At 46.4% G+C, this 18,354-nt stretch overlaps 1 protein-coding gene across 2 annotated transcripts in view; it reads left to right on the top strand.

Moving 5' to 3' along the window:
• Positions 1-2,186: 2,186 nt before the first annotated feature.
• LOC138102625 (butyrophilin subfamily 1 member A1-like) overlaps positions 2,187-18,354 on the top strand; it is a 28,188-nt gene continuing 12,020 nt past the window's right edge. The window contains exons 1-5 of one of the 2 annotated variants that reach the window (XM_069000341.1): positions 2,187-2,572; positions 6,070-6,168; positions 6,444-6,785; positions 13,111-13,275; positions 17,613-17,726. In XM_069000341.1, coding sequence (XP_068856442.1) covers positions 6,108-6,168; positions 6,444-6,785; positions 13,111-13,275; positions 17,613-17,726 — 682 coding nt within the window. In that variant the 5' untranslated portion in view covers positions 2,187-2,572; positions 6,070-6,107. Of the gene's footprint in view, positions 2,573-6,069; positions 6,169-6,443; positions 6,786-11,804; positions 12,224-13,110; positions 13,276-17,612; positions 17,727-18,354 lie in introns of those variants that run through there. The other variant, XM_069000342.1, reaches the window with a different exon arrangement.

The following is an 18,354-nucleotide window of genomic DNA, read 5'->3' as shown; positions in this document are numbered from 1 at the left end:
GCACAGGGCTCTGGATTCAGGGGCTCTGGCCCCATGCAGGGAACTTTGTCATGTCCTGTGTCTCTGGCTGAATGGCAGTGAAATTCCTGGCTACAGCACAGGAAGCCATGGGAATCCTACCCTGAAAGATCCAGTGCTGTGCATGGAGGTTTCTGGTGGCATTTGGGTGTTGTGTGGGTGTCCAGGAGATCGCATGCCCAGGTGTGATCAGCAGGACACAAGGCTTACAGGAGACACACACTTTTCTGCAGCAGCTGAACATGGGGCTTGAAGCAGGAAAAGCTCTAAAACAAGGAGGAGGGAGTGAAAGATCTTGGCCAAGCCAAAGAGCACAGAACTGTTCAACTTTGTATTCCCAATGCTAAGAGAGTGGATGCCCACTGCAGGCAGCAGTGAGGGCCCACTGAGTCAAACAGGGGATCTCTGCTCTGCAAAGCACTTGGGATTGCAATGGAGTTGGTCTTTGGGAACTGGAAGGAATCCCTGGTGCAGCTGCCCCTCTTCCTCTGGCTCATCAGGGCAGCTGTGAGATGTGAGGCTTTGGGAAAGGAGGAGCAGAGCTGCACATGGGGCACCTGTAAGCTCTGCTGCTTTCTTGCCTGAGCACATCCTGGGCTGGGGGCAAGGGACAGAGGCAGAGAAGAGGAACAGAGCAACCCTTGTTGCTCAGCAGGGCCAGGAAGTTCTGCTGGGAGAAAGGAGATGGCCAGAGAGAGAGTTTAAGGGATCACTGGAAGCTGATGTCTTGGAGCATTTCCCTTTCCCAGGCTCCTGCCCACTGCTTCAGGAACTCCCAGCAGCACCTTCCACTGGTCTCCTCTGATTCCCAGCAAAGCCAGCATGAGGATGAGCAGGAGAGCCAAGCTGAGCCAGGTTCATCCTTGCTGGAGCTGCATGGCTTGGGGACCCCTGTCCCAGGGACCTGAGCCCACCCGTCCCTCTGTGCTGACACCACCTGAGAACTGAGCGGGGAGAGCAGCTGGAGTTCCAGGCACACCCGAGTGGAGAGGGAGATTTCTGTGGGGTGGGATAGGCAGAACAGGAGCTGATAACTGGGGCAGGATGGAGCTGTGAGGGGGGTGGGCAAAGGAGGACCCACCCATAGCAATGATGCAAGGACTTTTTGTGTCATGGCAGAGCTTTGGGAGTGCAGGTGTGTGGAGACCTACACAGAGTGTTCTGCCTTTCTGTTGTTGTGTCTCTCTCTGCTGTTGGAGAATGGATTTCTTGGGATCAATAAAAGAGCTGTGCAAGCTATTGAGCTGGAGGGTTTTTGTGCCTGTGTGTATGAGACACTTTCCGTGGGAAAGTCTCTGTGAAAAGCAAAACAGTTTCAGCCTGAGAAATTTCAGGGAGTAACGTACTTGCAGGTGTGATATCCAGGAGTATAAGGGAGGCAAGGGCAAGATTCTTTTGAACATAACAAGACTGTGGAAGACTGCCAATGTAGTCTGATTGTGTAGAAATAGAAATATGTCCTGATAAGTAAGCCACTTAGGAGCTAACAAGCTGGTATACTATTTAAGTGCCTCGAGACTGCTAATAAATCGGAGTTTAGTTTTCAACCATATTGGCTGGTGTCTGTTCCTCTCCCCCCGCCGGGGATCCGAGCTCCCCGTCCCGCCGCGGCTTCCGACAGTCTGCCATAAGATTTTGGGAAAAGCTGTGGAGATGAGTAGCTCTCAGCAGTTTCTCTTGCAATATCTCATCCATCTCTGTTTTAATTTAATCTTTCTTTCTCTAGGTGGATCTTTCTGCTCTTCATGTCATAATTCTTTAGAAATCCAGACTTTTACTGCACAGACAGGAAAAAATGATGCAAATGAAATAATACTGACAATCAATGAGGTGGAAATCAATGCAAAAACCTAACAAGGAAGAGGGAATTACCAATGGAATTCTTTAAAATTTTATTAATAACTAAATTTCAAGGAACTTTCAAAATTTCACTGTGACTATGGTGACTATTTACAAACGAACCTATCCCCAGTGATCATTGCCATTATGGGATTTGGTATAGATAATGTAAACCTATCCTTAACACATGAGTGACTTGGTCATTTTCTCTGATATTGACCTAAAAATTCTTCTTGGAAACTCACTGACAAAGACATGACATGTGATCTTCCGGAACACCCACAGACCGGCTTAATCTTTACTGTTTTATTTGTCTTTTCTTTTTCAGTGTTCAAAGTCAATCCCTAAACAGACTGATCAAAGTTCATCTTGAACTGAATGTGTGGAGATAGTTCTTAACCTGTTAACAAGCAAAAGCCAGCTCTAATTCTTAAATAAACCACACTTTGTGGACATTGAGAAGGATCCCTGCTGGTCTTAGACATCTCTGAAACACTGAAGCTCCATTTGCACAACACCAAAACAAAGCACTCATATGGCAGATGAGACATGACCTTCAGGCAGCAAAGAGATTTTGGGGCAGAGGAATGCCACATTTAAACTTTGGAATGAAATTCTTCTGTTCATTTTCCTTTGTTTCTACAGGTGGAAGTTTCTCTGGCAAGAGGAAAAATACCTGTCCCATATCAGTGCTCACCTTTGCTGACCGAGGCAGGTAAGCAGCTCTCTGATGTTTCTTTCTCTCCTGAACAAGTGGTGAATGTGCTGCTGCTTTCGGGGTGGAAAGGAACCACTCTCTTCCCTTCACCCGAGCTGTGCACACAGGGACCAGCAAGCTCTTCCCATCCCCCAGGTCTCCTCAGGCAAAGGTGGCAAGAACTGGGAGCATCGGCAGCACAGGTGTTTCCAGGGGGGCTCAGAGAGGAACTGAAAGTGACAGGGAATGGTCATTTGGGAGAAAAGCTGAGCTGTGGACTGGCCATCTGGATCTGGTGTTTGTTTCCCCAAGGATGGTTCTGCTGCCTTTGGTGTCCAGAGCTGGCTGTGCTGTCCTGGTACAGCTTGGAAGGGGGGGCTGCAGAGCAGGAGAGAAGGGTGGAATTCCCCCTCTGGAAAGGGCTGTTGGGCCCAGGGACACCCTTGGGGCAGGGCCTTGAGGCAAAGCAGGGCTGATGATAATGCTGGAACTTCCTTCTCAGCAAGCAAGGCTGGTTCCAAGTCTGGCCACTTGGAATTCTTTCCTGTTGGAAGCTGCAACAGTGTGAAACTGCCTTGATTTTATGGTAACTCAGGATGATGATAACTCCCAGAGCACCCAGGGGTCAGCAGCCTCTGCAGAAATGTGAATGAGCTTAAAAATTTCCTGGTTAGTTTCATTTCCTTGAATGATTGAGGTTGTCAATTCATAAGCAGCAAACCTCATGTCATCACGACATTGTTTATCAATTAAATCATTCTTCTCATGATTCCAGAGCATTCAATGATCTTTTCAGACCTCACAGGTATTGCAGAGTCAGTGTCAACTCAACTCCATTTTCTCCCCTTCTGGTCTAACACTGATTATTGCCCTCAGTTAAACTGTGGCCGGTTGTGTCTGTCAGCAGTGTTAAACATGAAGCCATGGGGGATGGCAAAACTCTGCCTTTGTGTGTTACTTTGTTTGTTTATTTATTTGGTTTTTTGTTGTGTTGAGTTTTTTAGACCTATTTTCAGGTCTTCTTTTGAAAAGCATTCAGTTTGTTTGGGAATGCGGTTTTGGTCTCTGAAGTAGGAACTGATAACTTGTTAGACAGCGAGGTCTCTTTGGGGCCCTCCTTGGATGACAGGAACATTCTGTAAAAGTTGGATGAAAAAAGACCATGACATTTGTCAGAAGAAGTTTCAGTGTTCCCGAACAAGGTGTGTAAGGTCTCAGCATGTTCTGGCTGGAATTCCTGGGTCAGATGTTCCTGTCTTCTGACATTTCCCTTTTCTAAGCCTCCAGCAGCTGATTCAGAGGGGAACAGGTTTCTACACGTCCTGTGTCACATCTGCCTCTCCCCAAATGTCTGGATTAATATCCCAACCCTAATAATATCTGAAACAGCCCCTGAGAGATATTTTTAAGTGACTGAGGAGCAAACCCCTCATTTCTAAGAACAACTGACCTCTTTCCCATATCAACTCTCCAAATTAATGCTTCCAACAAAATTTCCTATGGCCTTATGGGAAAGTCACCTGCAAAGCACAAACGTAGTGCATTTCCAAACCCTTAAAAACCCCTGGGCAGCAGAAGCAGCAGAATTTAACATGACAGTTTCCAGAGTTCAGTGCCAGATTGACATTCAGTGCCCTGAGCTCCCTGTGTAGTTTATGGACACGTGGGTGATGTGGTCAGTGGAACTGAGTTTGTGGCCATCTCACCCCAAGACCTTTGGCTTCTTGAATGATGTGAGACTCTCATGGTTTAACCCCAGATGGCCACTAAGTACCACACAGCAGCTCGCTCACTCCCTGGCCCTTGGCACTCCCTGAGTGGGGAGGACAATTGGAAAGAAAATTTTTGATTGAGACAAGAACAGCTTAAGAATTGAAAGAAAGTAAAAAAATATAGTAAGAAGAATTGCAATGAAAAGGAGAGAGGGGGAGAGAGAGGGAGGAATAAAACCCAAGCAATGCCCAGTCCAATTACTCACCACTCACTGAGCGTTGCCCAGGCTGCCCCTGGGCAGTGATCAACCCCCTTCCTGCCAATTCATCACAGTTTATATACTGGGCAGGACATTCTGTGGTCTGAAATATTCCCATGGCCCATCCAGGTCACCTGTCCTGGCCCTGCTCCCTCCTGGTTTCTTGTGCAGCTCCACACAGGCAGAGCAAGAGACACTGAAAAGTCACTTGGGGTGAGCACAGCTGAGCAACAACTGAAACATTGGTGTGTTATCAACATTGTTCTCATCTTGAATAAAAAAAAAAAAAAAAAAGCCCTGGACCAGCTACAAGGAAGAAAATTAACTCTATCCCAGCCAAAACCAGGCCAGAGACCTCACAGTGCCCATTTTTCTCCATGTCCCATAAATACAGCTCAGAGTAACCAGCTCAGAAGAGAAAGCCTGTGCTGTGGAGATCAGAGTGGAGACGAATCCCCATTGTGGTGGTCTGTGGTGAATTGGATGAAATCCCTCCAGGAGTTCCTGTGTCTCCTTAGCAAGTGAAGAGGGGGAATTTGTGATTAAAATCCAGTGAATTAAACACTTGCCCTGTAACTCCAATTGTGCTTCCCCAGTGGCCAAACATGGCAGGTGTCTTCCCAGGACAAGAATTGATCCAGAATGTGGAATACTGATGTCTGCTTTGATCCACCACCACACTTGTTCAAACAACATCTGATTTAGTTACATCAGACACAGCTGTGAGACCTGGAGACAGCCTTGTCTAGAAGCTGAGATGTATCCAGACAATGCAGTGCAGCATGTTGAATTCCAGCTTGGCAGTCATCAGGATGGCCCACCTTCCTCACTGGTCACTAAAGTGGGAATATTGAACACTAATACACTCATAAAGTAATGAAGATATCACACCAAAAGTGTTTCTATGAGGACTGAGATAAGGGCAGTCAGGCACATCCTGGCACATCCAAAGTGCAGAGGGAGCCAGAGCCAGAGAAGGGCAAGATCTTTAGTGCAGTGCATCAAAGCCAAGCCTGGTACAGCTCCCTAAGTGATTCCAGGTTCGTGCTGAGCTGATGCACTGTCACTCTGCAGCCTGATGGTTCCCAGGGAGCTGCAATTTCAGGATACCAAGTGCCATGAATTCCCCTTCCTCCAAACATGGGCATGGGAGTGTGAAAACAGTTTCTTCCTCCTTTTTCCCCATCTCAGAGCTTGGACAGAGAGACTCTTGCAACCTAGACTAGAGATTTAAGCTGGTGTTTTAATTAGGGTGTCCATTAAATTTCACTGCAGGCAGTGGGGTCTGGGTTGAACTTTCCTCTCTTGCATCCCCTGTCACAACATCCTGGGAGCACATTGGACTGAGATAAGCTCCCTGTATCTGCAGGGGTAACTGAGATCTCTGGAAAGGCACAAGTTTTCTTGATGTCTGAACTCAACTCTTTGAGCACTTGGCACCTTCAGAAGTCACAGCTGGTGCCAGGTGCCAGGGGAGAGAGATCAGAGGGCTTTGGGAGAGTATTTCCCTTCTTTGCTCACTTCCCTTCTGTGCCTGTTCCAGGCCAGCTGCAGGATCGTCCCACCCCGGGGACTGCAGGGATGGAGCAGAGGAGATGGCCCCTGTTGGCTCTGACACTGTTTCTGGCCATCCCTGTCTCAGGTAACGCTTCCAGGAGCTGTTCTGCTCCTTTCTGGGGGATTCCAGCCTGCAGATGATCAGAAGTGCAGGAGCTGAGGGTCGTGCTCTCCTGAGCATCCCTGATTTGAACTCCACAAGAGCCAGAGCTGCCCTGCCCCTCTGCTCTTGGGGAATCCAGCCCATTGCAGCAACTTTCTGTTTTTCCCCGTTCTCTGTCCCAGACCTCTCTGTCCTTCCCACCAGTACATTTTCTGGTTGATGTCAGCCAGATGCTCACTCAAGTTTGGTTTCCACAGAACATTTCAAGGTCACCTGTCCTGAGAAAGTAGTTGGAATTGTTGGCCAGGATACAATCCTTCCTTGCACCATCTCTTCCACAAAGCCACTGGACAACCCCCAAGTGCACTGGATAAAAATCACAGATGGGCACACAGAGGACATCTACACATACGGGCAGTTTGGGGGTGAACCAATGCAGAAATACCATGGGAGAACATCAGTGCCAGGAGATGGATTTGCCACTGGGAATGTGTCCCTGACACTGAAGAATGTCCAGCTGGCAGATGAAGGAATGTACAGTTGCATTGTGACATCCAGGGACTGGAGCGCTGATACATCCACCAAGCTCAGCATTGCAGGTTGGAGACTTTCTGCGCTGGGTGGGGAAGGGGGGAAGCTCTTACAGAGGGAAAAGAGCTCTCTGAAAGGTCACTGTCCCCCAGCTGATGCCGCCTCATATGACCCAACACATCACCTCCCCACTCCCAGTGGCCTATGGGCTTTTTGATCAATCAAGCAGTTACTGTGGTTTGTTATGAGTGTCACAGCTGGCATTAGTTTTAGGCGTGAATTTCTCTTCTAAGGGTTAGGTATTTTTTGTTCTATGTGTTTTATATGCCCTTAGGAAAAAAGACATTGTTCTCTTTTCTTCCTTTGATGATTATTAGTTGTAAGGTCTTGTTAGGATGGTTGAGTAATCCAGCTGTAAATAACCATGCTGCAATACTAAAAATATTGTTCTGTAAACATAAAAAGATAAACCATGTAATAATTGTCGTTTTAGAGTTCCTGATTGTGTTGCAGCTTTAGCTACAGGAGATTTATTAGGTTACTATATGTCCAGTTAGGTTACTATATGTTCCGGTATGGAGCTGGGTTTATTTGCCTGTAGGGGTCCAGAAGTCTTCATCAGTACTTTCCACAGCCATGTAGGTAGCCAACAGTCCTTTCCACTGCTGCTTGAGTGGCTCCTTGTCTCATGTCTGGATATACACCCAGTTTTCTGTCTGGTGAGGATATACTTGAACATCCAAGGCTATTAGAGGAACTAAAACAACACAACTCATGCAATGATAAAGATGTTTTTTCTAGAGACTTGCTGCAGCAGTTCCATCTCTGGCCTCAAGTTGCAGACACAGAGCTATTCTCGCCACTGCCACACAGGAGCAGTTGGTGAAGATTCAGTAAGAAACTTGTTTTGTTGAGAACAGAAAACAACCTTGTACAGAGAGAAGAGCAGTTTAGAATGTGGGGAATATCCATCGGGAACCGATTGTGTGTTGGTGGCCATTAGAATCAATAGTACCAGGCCACAGGTCCTCAACTGTCCATCAGAGTCATAGGTACAATCCCAGTTTGGGGTAACTTGACCACAGCTGGTTGGCCCACCTTTAGGTTGCCCTGAAAAGCTTCAATTTTAATCATTTGGAGCTGTTTCAAAATACATAGGTCTCAAGAAATTTTGTGAAGTGGGACTACCCATGGGTCCATGTTGGTTATTTATCTGATATAACACAGACCTTTTATTCCATCCAGATTCATGCAGTCTAAGGTAGAGCTTTAGCAAACCATTGGCACGCTCCACAGTCCCATTGGATTTGGGATAATAAGGTATATGGAAAACCCATTTAATACCTTCCTTTTTGGCCCAGTCTTATACCCACCTGTGCACTTCCCATTCCTTCTCCTACTACTTCCACTCCTGTTTCAATACTAAGAGCAACTCCTCTGTACTTCCCTTCACCATCAATGCGTTTGGCTGAGGTATCAGTGAACCAGACATCTTCAACTCCAGAGTCTGAAGTGAATGCAGGAACATAGATTTATATGGCTGTTTTAAAGCTGACATGTCTGGAGTCACAGCTATCTGTAGTTTTGTAGGTTTCAGTGACATCCATTTGATCTGTGACCTCAGAGATATTTGCACACCATTTGTGCACCGTTGGTGTTTGTGCAATTCCCTTTGGCAGAGCACTGCCTTTCCTAATACTGGCCAACAGATTGAAAGGTCCTTGGATTTTCACAGGCTGACGCTGTTGAATTTTTCTCTGCTTAAGAGCATGGGTCAGAGATAATAATCCCTTTTCCCAGTGTATCTCTTCTCAGTATCTTTTTATGCTGTGGAACTGAACCCTAATGGTCTTCTGGATCCATATGGCCTTTCTGAAACATTACATTAAGTCCCATGTTCAGCAAGGACCCATTCAGATAATGTAGGATCACTGGTGTGACCAGGTCCAAGTGATTGGTATGTTTTAAACTCTTCTATCAGCGTTTGCAAAGCCTGTTTGTGACTGTCAAGCCATTGCCAGTTTTGGCTTTTCCTCATTAATGTGTACAAGGGTCTTGCTACTATAGAGAATCCAGGAACGTGGTTTTTCCAGTAGCCCAAAATATCCAGTATCTTTTGAAGTTCCTTTTTAGTAGTAAGGGTAGATCTGGCATGTAGTTTTGTAATGGTTTCATCTGGAATTACAGCTTGGCCTGCTACTCCTCAGGTTCCCAGGAATTGCACCTATGAGAGGGGCCTTAGCACTTTTATCCTCTCATCACTTAATCTGCTCCTTATATCCTGTCTTGTTGTTCTTACTGCACTTTTCTCCTCACCTCCTACCAGCACAGCATCAATATATTGATAGATTTGTACTCCTTCCGGAGTTTTTGTTTGTTGAAGGAGTTAAGCTAAAGCATTGTGTGCTATGATGAGTGAGTGCTTATACTCTTGGGGCAGGCGGCTGAGGGTGTATTGTGCTCCTTCCAAGGTGAATGGAAATTTGGGTTTATCTCCTTCCTGAATTGGAACATGTCTTTTATATCCCAAACTACCATCCATTCACGTGCAGCTGCCTGCAGTGTAGCAGTGGGGTTTGCAATATTTGGGATGGCTGCAGTGAGTGGTCCCGTATTTGCATTAAGCTTTCAATAATCAATTGTTAAAAGTCAGCTCCCATCTGCTTTTTTCATCAGACAGAAAGGAGAATTGTAAGCAGAATGCATCCTAAATATAATGCCTCTTTGCTCTAAACTTTTATTTGCTTTATTGATCTCTTGTTTGGCTGCTGGAGGTATAGGGTATTGTTTGATATTAATTACAGTAGAAGTAGTCAACACTGGAACCATTTGTGAGACATTGATTTTCCTGTCCTTCCCAGAAAGATACTGTGTGGGTTTTTTTACTGTGTGGGGTTTTTTTACAGTGAGGGACTTTTGTGTGTCTTAAGTACCAAACATCCTCTCTGGGTAACTGCCAAACTTTTCCATTGAGGATTCCTGCTTCTAAAATGTTTTCTCCATGATCTGCAATTGCAAATGGATGTGAAGTCATTCACTTTTCCCCAGGTAATCATAAACGCAGTTTGGCAGTGTAACAAATAACATTTTTTCCATTAAAACCAGTCAAACAACTTTTTTTAAATTAATTTTTAAAACTTATGTTTAGATTTTCATCATTTTTGGGGGTGATTAAAGAGATTAGAGCTCCTGTGTCAATTCAAAACGTCAAAGACTTCCTGTTGTGTTGCAAAAGGATTGGAGGTGTGTTTATCCCATGAGGGTTTGAGTTTGTAGTTTCCCCCCAATCCCCCACTCTGGGCTGCCTTTGATTAACTCTGCTATGACATTGTTAGGTTGTTTTCCTAAGGCTGCTCTGGGTATCCCCAAAGCCACGGCTGTTCTCCACAGCTCATTTTGCTGTTCTCAGGGGAAGCCAGTTGGATTAGGCTTTTCTCTCAGGTGGGTTTTGTTTAAAAGTCTTTGCCCAACTTTCAGGACATTCATGCATTTCAGTATTTGGGCGCCTTTTGTGATTTTCCCAGCACATCTCTCTTGCATGGTTTACTGTCACGTTTCTATATGTCACAACCTTCCCAAAAGCGCCTCCAAGAAAGCCTCTCGGTGCAGCTAGCACACTTGCACACACACACCGGACAGCTAGCTAAAACAGTCCGACGATGAATGAGCAAGAAGAGTTTTCACATAAGGTTTTACAGGAGAGCTTTAATGCATCCACACTCGTGCAAGGTTTCAGAGAATTCCCGGGGCAGAGCAATGGAGGGTCCAGGGCAAAGGAACTAATCGAGAAACTCTGAGGGGGTATCAGGTAACCAGGGCTGTGGCGGCCAATGGAGCCAACCAGGGGAGCAGAAGTGGGGTACACTAACATGACAGAAGAAAGCATTCTGGGGGAAACTTTTCAGTCACCATAAGCTGGAAAGGAACCTAGGACTTATCCCACCATAGGACTCCTTTCATTCCTTGTCCAGCAGGCCCACCAGCCTCCACAGTTTACTACCTCATGCAGGAGTTCTACCCACGCAGAGATGTGTCAGGGCCTGTGGGTCTTGTAAAGCTTCATTATGCATTTCATCTCCTTTGATTTTGTCTCATCTTCCCTCCAAATAATTTTTTAGCATAGTTGGACCTCCTCTTAACAGAGGTCTAACATATCCATCTCTGAGGAGATTGGAATGTCTCCCTCTGCCCCTCTGTGCATTGCCTGCACGCAGGCAGCTTTTGTAACAGCAGCAGAGGTGTCATTAACTGACCACATAGGGATTGAGGCTTGTTCTCCTCTCTCCGTAATATTTATTCATCTCTGTGGCAATGAAGGAACATCACAGCACAGCACAGCATCAGACCAGTGGGGTACATCGATCAATAGCATCCCAGCACTACTCTCAGGCTCTTGGTTCAAAGGACCTCATGTTTCTTGGGCTGACTGAGCAATGTGTTCTCCCCCAAAGCTTGTTCAGTAACATCCCCAGGCTCCCAGGGTGCAGAGCTGCCCTGGCAGTGGGCTTTTCCCAGCACAGACAGGACAGCCTGGACTCTGCTGGGTCCCATTCCCCCATGGGTTCTAAGGCCAGCTGTTGTCCTGCACAGGATCTTTCCAGCTAGGATGCTGGCAGGGGAATGTTCTTTCCTTAAGGAACACTTGGAAATTACCATAGCCTGGGCTCTCCCCCATGGCCAGGCTGTTGGGCAGTGAGGAGGCCACGGGGTTCCTTTCAATATTCCTGACCAGCAGCACAGGAGCTCCAAGCCCATGTTTAGAAGGGCTCACAGTGGTGCTGAGACTCCTTTCAACAGGCAACACATGAAGGAGGAAAAAGTCTCCAAGTCATGAGGAAGACTAAAGCTCCAGGAGAGAGGTCATGGCTCCTTCCCGGAGAAAATGCCTAGTGGAGATGGACTTGTAATCCAGGGAAGAGATCAGTAATGGTCCTCATGAGTGCATCAGTATGTGAATTCTCTATCCCTGTTTTTAAGGGATGAGTGAGTTCTTTCCCATGGTCTCTGAATTAGAAGGATTCTTTGGGGAAAGAGATGTCTGAAGTTCAAAGATTTAGAAACAGGCACAACATGAGGGAACTGAGTCTGAGTTCCTTGTCCATAAAGAAAGCAGGTAAAAAAGAAAACATTCCCAGATTGCAACTCCAGTTGCAGGTTTAATTCCTCTGAGGTGAATATTGATCAGGCAGAGAGTGGAAGGAACAATAAGAGACCCTAAGAAGAGATCTTCAGTAAGAGAATTTGAAACAGAGTTTTTGAGCATCCCCAGGGCAAATGGGTGGTCTCATTTCCAAGGAGGCAATGTCAGTGTTCCAGGGATACCTGTCTTTCTTCACAGAAAGGACACTAGTGTCCAGTAACAATGGGGACCTGGAATCCATGTTGCATTGAGACCACCAGCAGCTCTCACAACAAATTCAGACTCTGCAGAGAGCTTTCCAGAACATGCAGAGCTTTACACAGCGTGACCTTCAGCTCCTCAGAACAGAGCTGGAGAACAAACTAGGTGAGCAGGGATATTATCCTTCAGGACTTAATCTCTCTGAAGGGAAAAGCTGCTCTAAAGAACAACTGTAGCTCATCCTCCAAAGCACCTCAGAGGGGATGGGGAACGACAGTCCTTACACGGGGAACAGCTTTAGCACACCGTGACACTGAAGGAGCTCCGTGCTGAAGTGTTCTCTGCAGGGGTAAAGGTCTCTCTTCTCTCCCTTGTCCTTGAAGAGAGTGGGAACTGTGAGTTCTCTCATTGCCTGACACTTACTAACGTTCCTCCGTGAAGTCTGGTCCCTGTCTGTCCCTTTCCCCATTGCCCTTCTGCTACTTCCCCACTCCTGGTGCCACGTTGGGCGAGGCTGGGCTGTGCACACCGTGTGTCTGTGCCCATGACGAGCCCCGCCCTGTGCTCCCCTGCTCTTTTCAGGGCCATCTCTGTGGGCAGTGCATGAGGTGGGGGCAGGGAAGGGCACTGGCAGCACTCAGCATTCTCTGACCAATGTCCAGGGACCTTCCCCTGGCCAGGCACAGGGCCCGTGTCCATCTCAGGGGCCACTGACCAAGGCTGAGGCCCAGTGAACATTCCTGAGACTACAGTGTGGCTGGAGAGGCAGGTGGGGGATGCCCCAGCACACCTTCCTCCTGACAAAGACCGTTGCCTCCCAGGGCCTACTGATGCTTTCTGGAGCGATGGAGTGGAGTCATTCCTGCCCTCCGAGAGCCCATCAGGCCTTGGTCAGGCCTTCAGAGAGGCTCAGAGGGAGTGGGCAAGCCCCGAGAAGGGACACTCTGGCAGGGACTTTGAATCTGAGCTTTTGGGCATCATCATTGCAGATTGTTGTCTCCTCCTCAAGAGGACAGTGGCAGTGTCCCTGTGACATGGTTCTTTCTTCCCAGGAAGGACAGTGGAGTCAAATACAAGGACCATGGAATCCATGTGGAAGGAGGACCTCCAGGAAGTCTTCCAAAATATTCAAACTCTGCAGCAAGCTTTCCAGAAGATGCAGGACTCCACACAGCGTGACCTTGAGCTCCTCAGAAGAGACCTGGAGAATGAACGAGGTGAGCAGGGCCATTGCCCAGCAGAACTGCATCTCTCTGGAGGTAAAAGATGCTCTACAGGCCAACTGTCCTGGGAGCTTGTCCTTCACAGCTCCACTAAACGAATGGAGGACCATCCTTACATGGTTAAGAGATTTCTCATCCATGCCACTGAGACACCTCCAAGCTGAAGTGTTCTCTGCAGGAGTCAAGGTGCCTCTTCTCTTTCTTGTACTTGGAGAGTGTGGGAACAGTGAGCTCTTTCATTCCTTGATAGTTGTTAAGTCTGCTCTACAGGCAAATCATCTAGTGAGCTCATCCTCCTCAGCTCGTCAAATTGATGGAGAGGGACAGATTTCCTGGATGAGTAGCACTTTTGTCCTGCCCCCTAAGACACCTGAATGCTGAGGTGGGGACTGCAGGTCATCAAGGTTCCTCTGCTCTCCCTTGTCTTTGAAGGGAGTGTGTACCATGGGCTCTCCATGACCTGAGATGTGCAAAAGGTGTCCACCTGCACATCCTCCTACACAGTCACCTTCTCACAACAGAGTGGTGTCTCCCACAGTCCACAGATGCTATGTGGAGAGATGGAGGGGGATCATCCCAATGCTTCATCCTGCCCATCAGGCCTTTGCCAAGCCCTTCAGAAAACTCACAGGTCCTGTGCTCTTTCCACAGCCCTCCAGCAGTCAATCCATCCCAACCAGTTCTGTTGAGGTGGGAGGGTGTTTGTTTTCCTCTTTCCAGAGCCCACGTGCCCCTGAACCCTGGGAGCTGGACACTGCAGGGAGGGAAAGACCACAGGAGTGTGAGAGCCCCAGATGGAGCATAAGGCCTCAGGCCTTGGGCAAGCCCTGCTGCCCCGCCCAGCTCAGGAGTGCCTGATCAGCCTGACAAGTGTCTCCATGGGTAACTGGTACAGGAAAGTCATCCTTGGTTCCAGGGAGACCCATCTCTGTGGAAGACCATCTCCTTCGTAGTCCGTGATCTGGACATTCCTCTGGCCCCTCTTTCCCATCTGAAAAGGAAGGAGCTTTTATTTCTCCTTGGACCTCTGAGGGAGCAAGTTGGAGCCACAGGCCCCATGTCTGGAAAACAAAATTATCACACATACACTGTTTTCTCTGGAAGATTTTGTTGAAATGAGAGTAGAATTGTTTTAAGAGAACTGTGTGTGTGTGTGTGTATGGTGGGGCAGTAGGTGAGTGTGGGGGGGGCCTCAGTGTCATGTAGAGCAGAGAGTTGGCCATCTCTGTTTGGATCTCCACTTCCAGATTGAGAAGTTGGGAATTACTATGGAAATGTGTTGCGTGACGATCGGCGACGGAAGATACAGATACAGAGCTGACTATTTATACCTCTTCAGCTGTAACTAAAAATAGATTTCTTATATAAGCAGCAATCACTATAACAACCATATCTATGTTTCTTAATAACATTGCAAAACTACAAGCTAGCACTAACCGACACAGATACATACCAAGCATGCCATTCCCTTATACTAGCTATTTCCTGGTGGGCCGTACTGCCTGCCATGGTTTGTGGTGTTAGCGTGTCCACTTCTGAGATGAGTTTAGCAGTGCTCTCACTTCTGCTTTCTAGCTGTATCTCCACAACAATTAGCAGGTTTTAAATCACTCTGGAAGTGTTGCCCTGGGGCAGTGTCAGCTGGCACCAGGAGATACTCAGGCAGCAGCTGGGCTGCGGTAGGGAAGGTCCATCCCTACAGCAGATGGGACCAGTGAAGAGCCCTGCAGCTACAGCTCCTCCCATCCTATGGCCAAACCAGAGAGGTCTCCTCCATGGAAATTCATCTCACTTGTTCCCTATCCCTTCTCCCCTACCACCAGCATGGCCTCTTTTTCCTTCTCCCCAAGAATTCCTGTCTGGATTTCAGGGATGGTTGGAGTTCTTGCTGCTAAAAGACTGAAGAAAGAATTCCCAGAAAGATTACTGTGTGGGCTTCTTGTGGGTCCAAAGGACCAAACATCCGCATTGGTTAATTGCCAAACTTTTCCTTTAAGGATGCCTTATTCTAAAATATTTTCTTCGTGATGTGCAGTCACAAATATATGTGAAGCTTTTCCCCAGGTAACCATAAATGCACTTTGGCAGTGCAACAGATAGTATTTTTTCCATTAAGATCTGTCAAACTTTTTTTTTTTTTTAACTTATGTTTAGATTTTCAGCATCCTTGGGGATGATTAACAGATGTGAGCTCCCGTGTTAATGAAAAACTTTAAAGGTTGACTTTTAACTCCTACAGCTAAATAGATATGGGGCCCCTCATTATGAGAAAACCATTGATACGCAAGAATGTGCAGGGTGAGAAGGCCCAAAGCTTGCCCAGTGCCTAAGGGTTTTTTCCTGTTGTGTTGCAAAAGGATTGGAGATGTGGCTTTTTCCTGAAGAGGGTTTGAGTTTGCAACTTTCCTCGTGCTGCTCCTCTCCTCCAAAATTTTCTACCCTGTCCAATAATACTCAGTCTCCCCCAGTGAAACAAACTCTCCTGAAATATTCAGTTTCTAATTCCCCTGCTCTTCACCCATATTTTTCCTGTAGCTTTTCCAGTTGCAGGGGATCCCAGAACGTAGTTTTGACCATGTTCCTCCTTTTACCTCCTTGGGGTCCTCTGGAAAATTTGGTCTTAATTATGTCTCTCATTTTAAATTCTGGAACCTTTTCCTCTTTAAGAGGTGGGGGTTCTGTGGTTTAATCAGCATCCCATTTGCTCTTTTCATCACTAATTTCAGCAGGATTTTCCCAAATATCACCATCCCAATCTTTGGATGATGTTATCAATTACTGATTTTTTTTTAAATCCATAGGATTTTATTTTTTTATTAATGTCAATTCTAATTTTTCTTCCAAAGTTTTTGTCTTTTTCTTGGATTCTTTAAACTATTGTATCAATTTGTCATTTTGGTATTGTAGAGACAGTTCTACATGGTTTTTGTTACTTTATTTCATTTCTCCGAATGAGAAATTGGTTACTTGCATCATCAGTTTTCTCTAGTGGAATGTAGCCTTTAAACATAATCCCAATGTATGACAAATAACTCCTCCTTTTTTTTTTACCTTTCAGGAATCCCCATTTTAAATCTTTTTTCTCTTGTACTTTTCCCCACTCTTACCACTTATCTATTGGCCAAGGATGGACAGTTTCAATATGAATATTGGTAGTCTGCAAAGTTTTTTGTCTGTTTCTCAAAATCATTTGTCATCCTGCCCAACTACACCAAAATGTCACAGGGAGAGTGGCATCTTCAGACAAAGTTTATGAAAGAAGCCCTGCTGCTGAGTCTGAGGGACAAAAAGCATTCTTTTGTGTGTTTAAACTCCTTCACAGAAAGAAGCTTAAATGAAGGGAAATCCTTCCTTAGCCTCAGATTTTGGCAACAGTTTAAATTTAAGGAAGTTATAGAGGTATAACTGAATCCCTTTGTCCTGCAAGTTCTAATGATGACAAATCTCATATATCTATTTATAAAAATGAATTATTTATTAACAGATTTAATATTTATTGTTTATTATTTATTCATTAGTTATAAATGAACAGACAACAGATGAAGGATCTTAATAAGAATTACTTACTATACAGTATAGAACTAAAAGAACTACTAGTAGATTGTAGGATAACACACACAGGGCACTGTATCAAGGTACCTGTATTAAAGCTAGCAAAAGAAGTAGTATTGATTAGGAGTCAAATGTAACTTATTGCCGAAGTGATGATAACTTACACAGATTCCTTCACTTAACCCCTGAGGAGGAATTGTGAAGTAGGGGTTCCCACTCAGGGGAGAAACTCCACACATTTCCAGGAAAATGTATAGAAGACTTCTGCTTTGTGAAAGTTTGGTGTGGCTTTTGTAGTTGTAAAGTGATTGGCTGTCTGTCAGAAATTGCACTTCAAAAGTGAAATGTTTATTGTCAGTTGAGAGATGCCAGACCAGTGTTAGCCCCGTGGCACCAAAATATCTCACTACAAGACAGCTCGTCCTGTTTGAGTAGTCTGACCACTTAACAAATAACAGATAAGCTCTTAGGGGTGGGTGAGATTCCCTCCTACGAAGTCCCTTCCCAGTGCCAGGGAAGGCGACAGCTCTCCAGTCCAGCCAGACCCATCCCAGAGCACCATGGGGCACTGCAGGCAGGATGGGCTGCAGTGAGAAATGAGCAGGGTCCCTCCTGCCCCACAGGCTGTGCACATCCCGAGGGAAAGCAGGCTCTGCCCATCCATGTAGGACTGGGACTATTTCTCCATTCATCTCCACAGGAACTCTTCAGGTGGATACTCAAATTTGGGGGAAAGATTGAATATTGCGAGATGACATTCAGATGTTTCCTTTTCAAAGGTGCTGTTTGTCCATGTGCATTGCCGCCGGTCTCTGTCACCTGGATACAACTCGCTTTATTGCTGCTGTTGCTTTTGCTCACATTGGCTGCTGGTGCTATTCTCGTAATACGAGGTAAGGGCTCTTGGTTCTCAGGACCTCATGTTTTCAGAAGCCTGGCCACGGGAGTTCAATCCCTGTGAGAAGGTTCTATGCAGAACCTGCTCAGGCAGAAGCTGTTCCTCATGCTTGGTAGAGGAAGGCTCTGAACCTGGGTCAAGTGAAGTGGCTGAGAGTTTTACACATCACATCACTTTTGGAGTTTGAAAGAAGCAGACATTTCTCAGCTCCTTGTGAGACTGGTCTGACAAGTAGGATGAAATAGCAAGTGGACTCTCTTGCTCTACTTGACAGAAGCATTAGAGAATCTTCATGCTAAGCTCTTGTCAGGTAGAAGCTTTCCACGTGCTTGTCTGTCATCCAGAAGCAAAAGGGAGATACCTCCACATGCAGCTGAGAGCTTGGGTGGACCCTGGTATTTACAGGCAAGACAAGGAAGAAAAATGGGATTGGTGACTTTTCCTGGGGTGAATTAGAAGGGTCCCTTCCTCTGCCTCCACTGGTCTCATCCTCCCCCAAGCCTCCACTGGAGCTCGTTCATCAGAGCTGGACCTGTTTCCCTGAACTGCCAGTGGTGCCTCCCACCTTGGCAAGGGCCTCTCCAGAGATCTCTGCCTCTGCAGCCATGGCTGGGGACAGGTCC

This window comes from Aphelocoma coerulescens, unplaced genomic scaffold, assembly GCF_041296385.1.
Source record: "Aphelocoma coerulescens isolate FSJ_1873_10779 unplaced genomic scaffold, UR_Acoe_1.0 HiC_scaffold_97, whole genome shotgun sequence".
In the NCBI taxonomy this organism is placed as follows: domain Eukaryota; kingdom Metazoa; phylum Chordata; class Aves; order Passeriformes; family Corvidae; genus Aphelocoma; species Aphelocoma coerulescens.
Note: the sequence above shows the minus strand (reverse complement) of the source record. Positions and strands in the feature narration are given on the sequence as shown.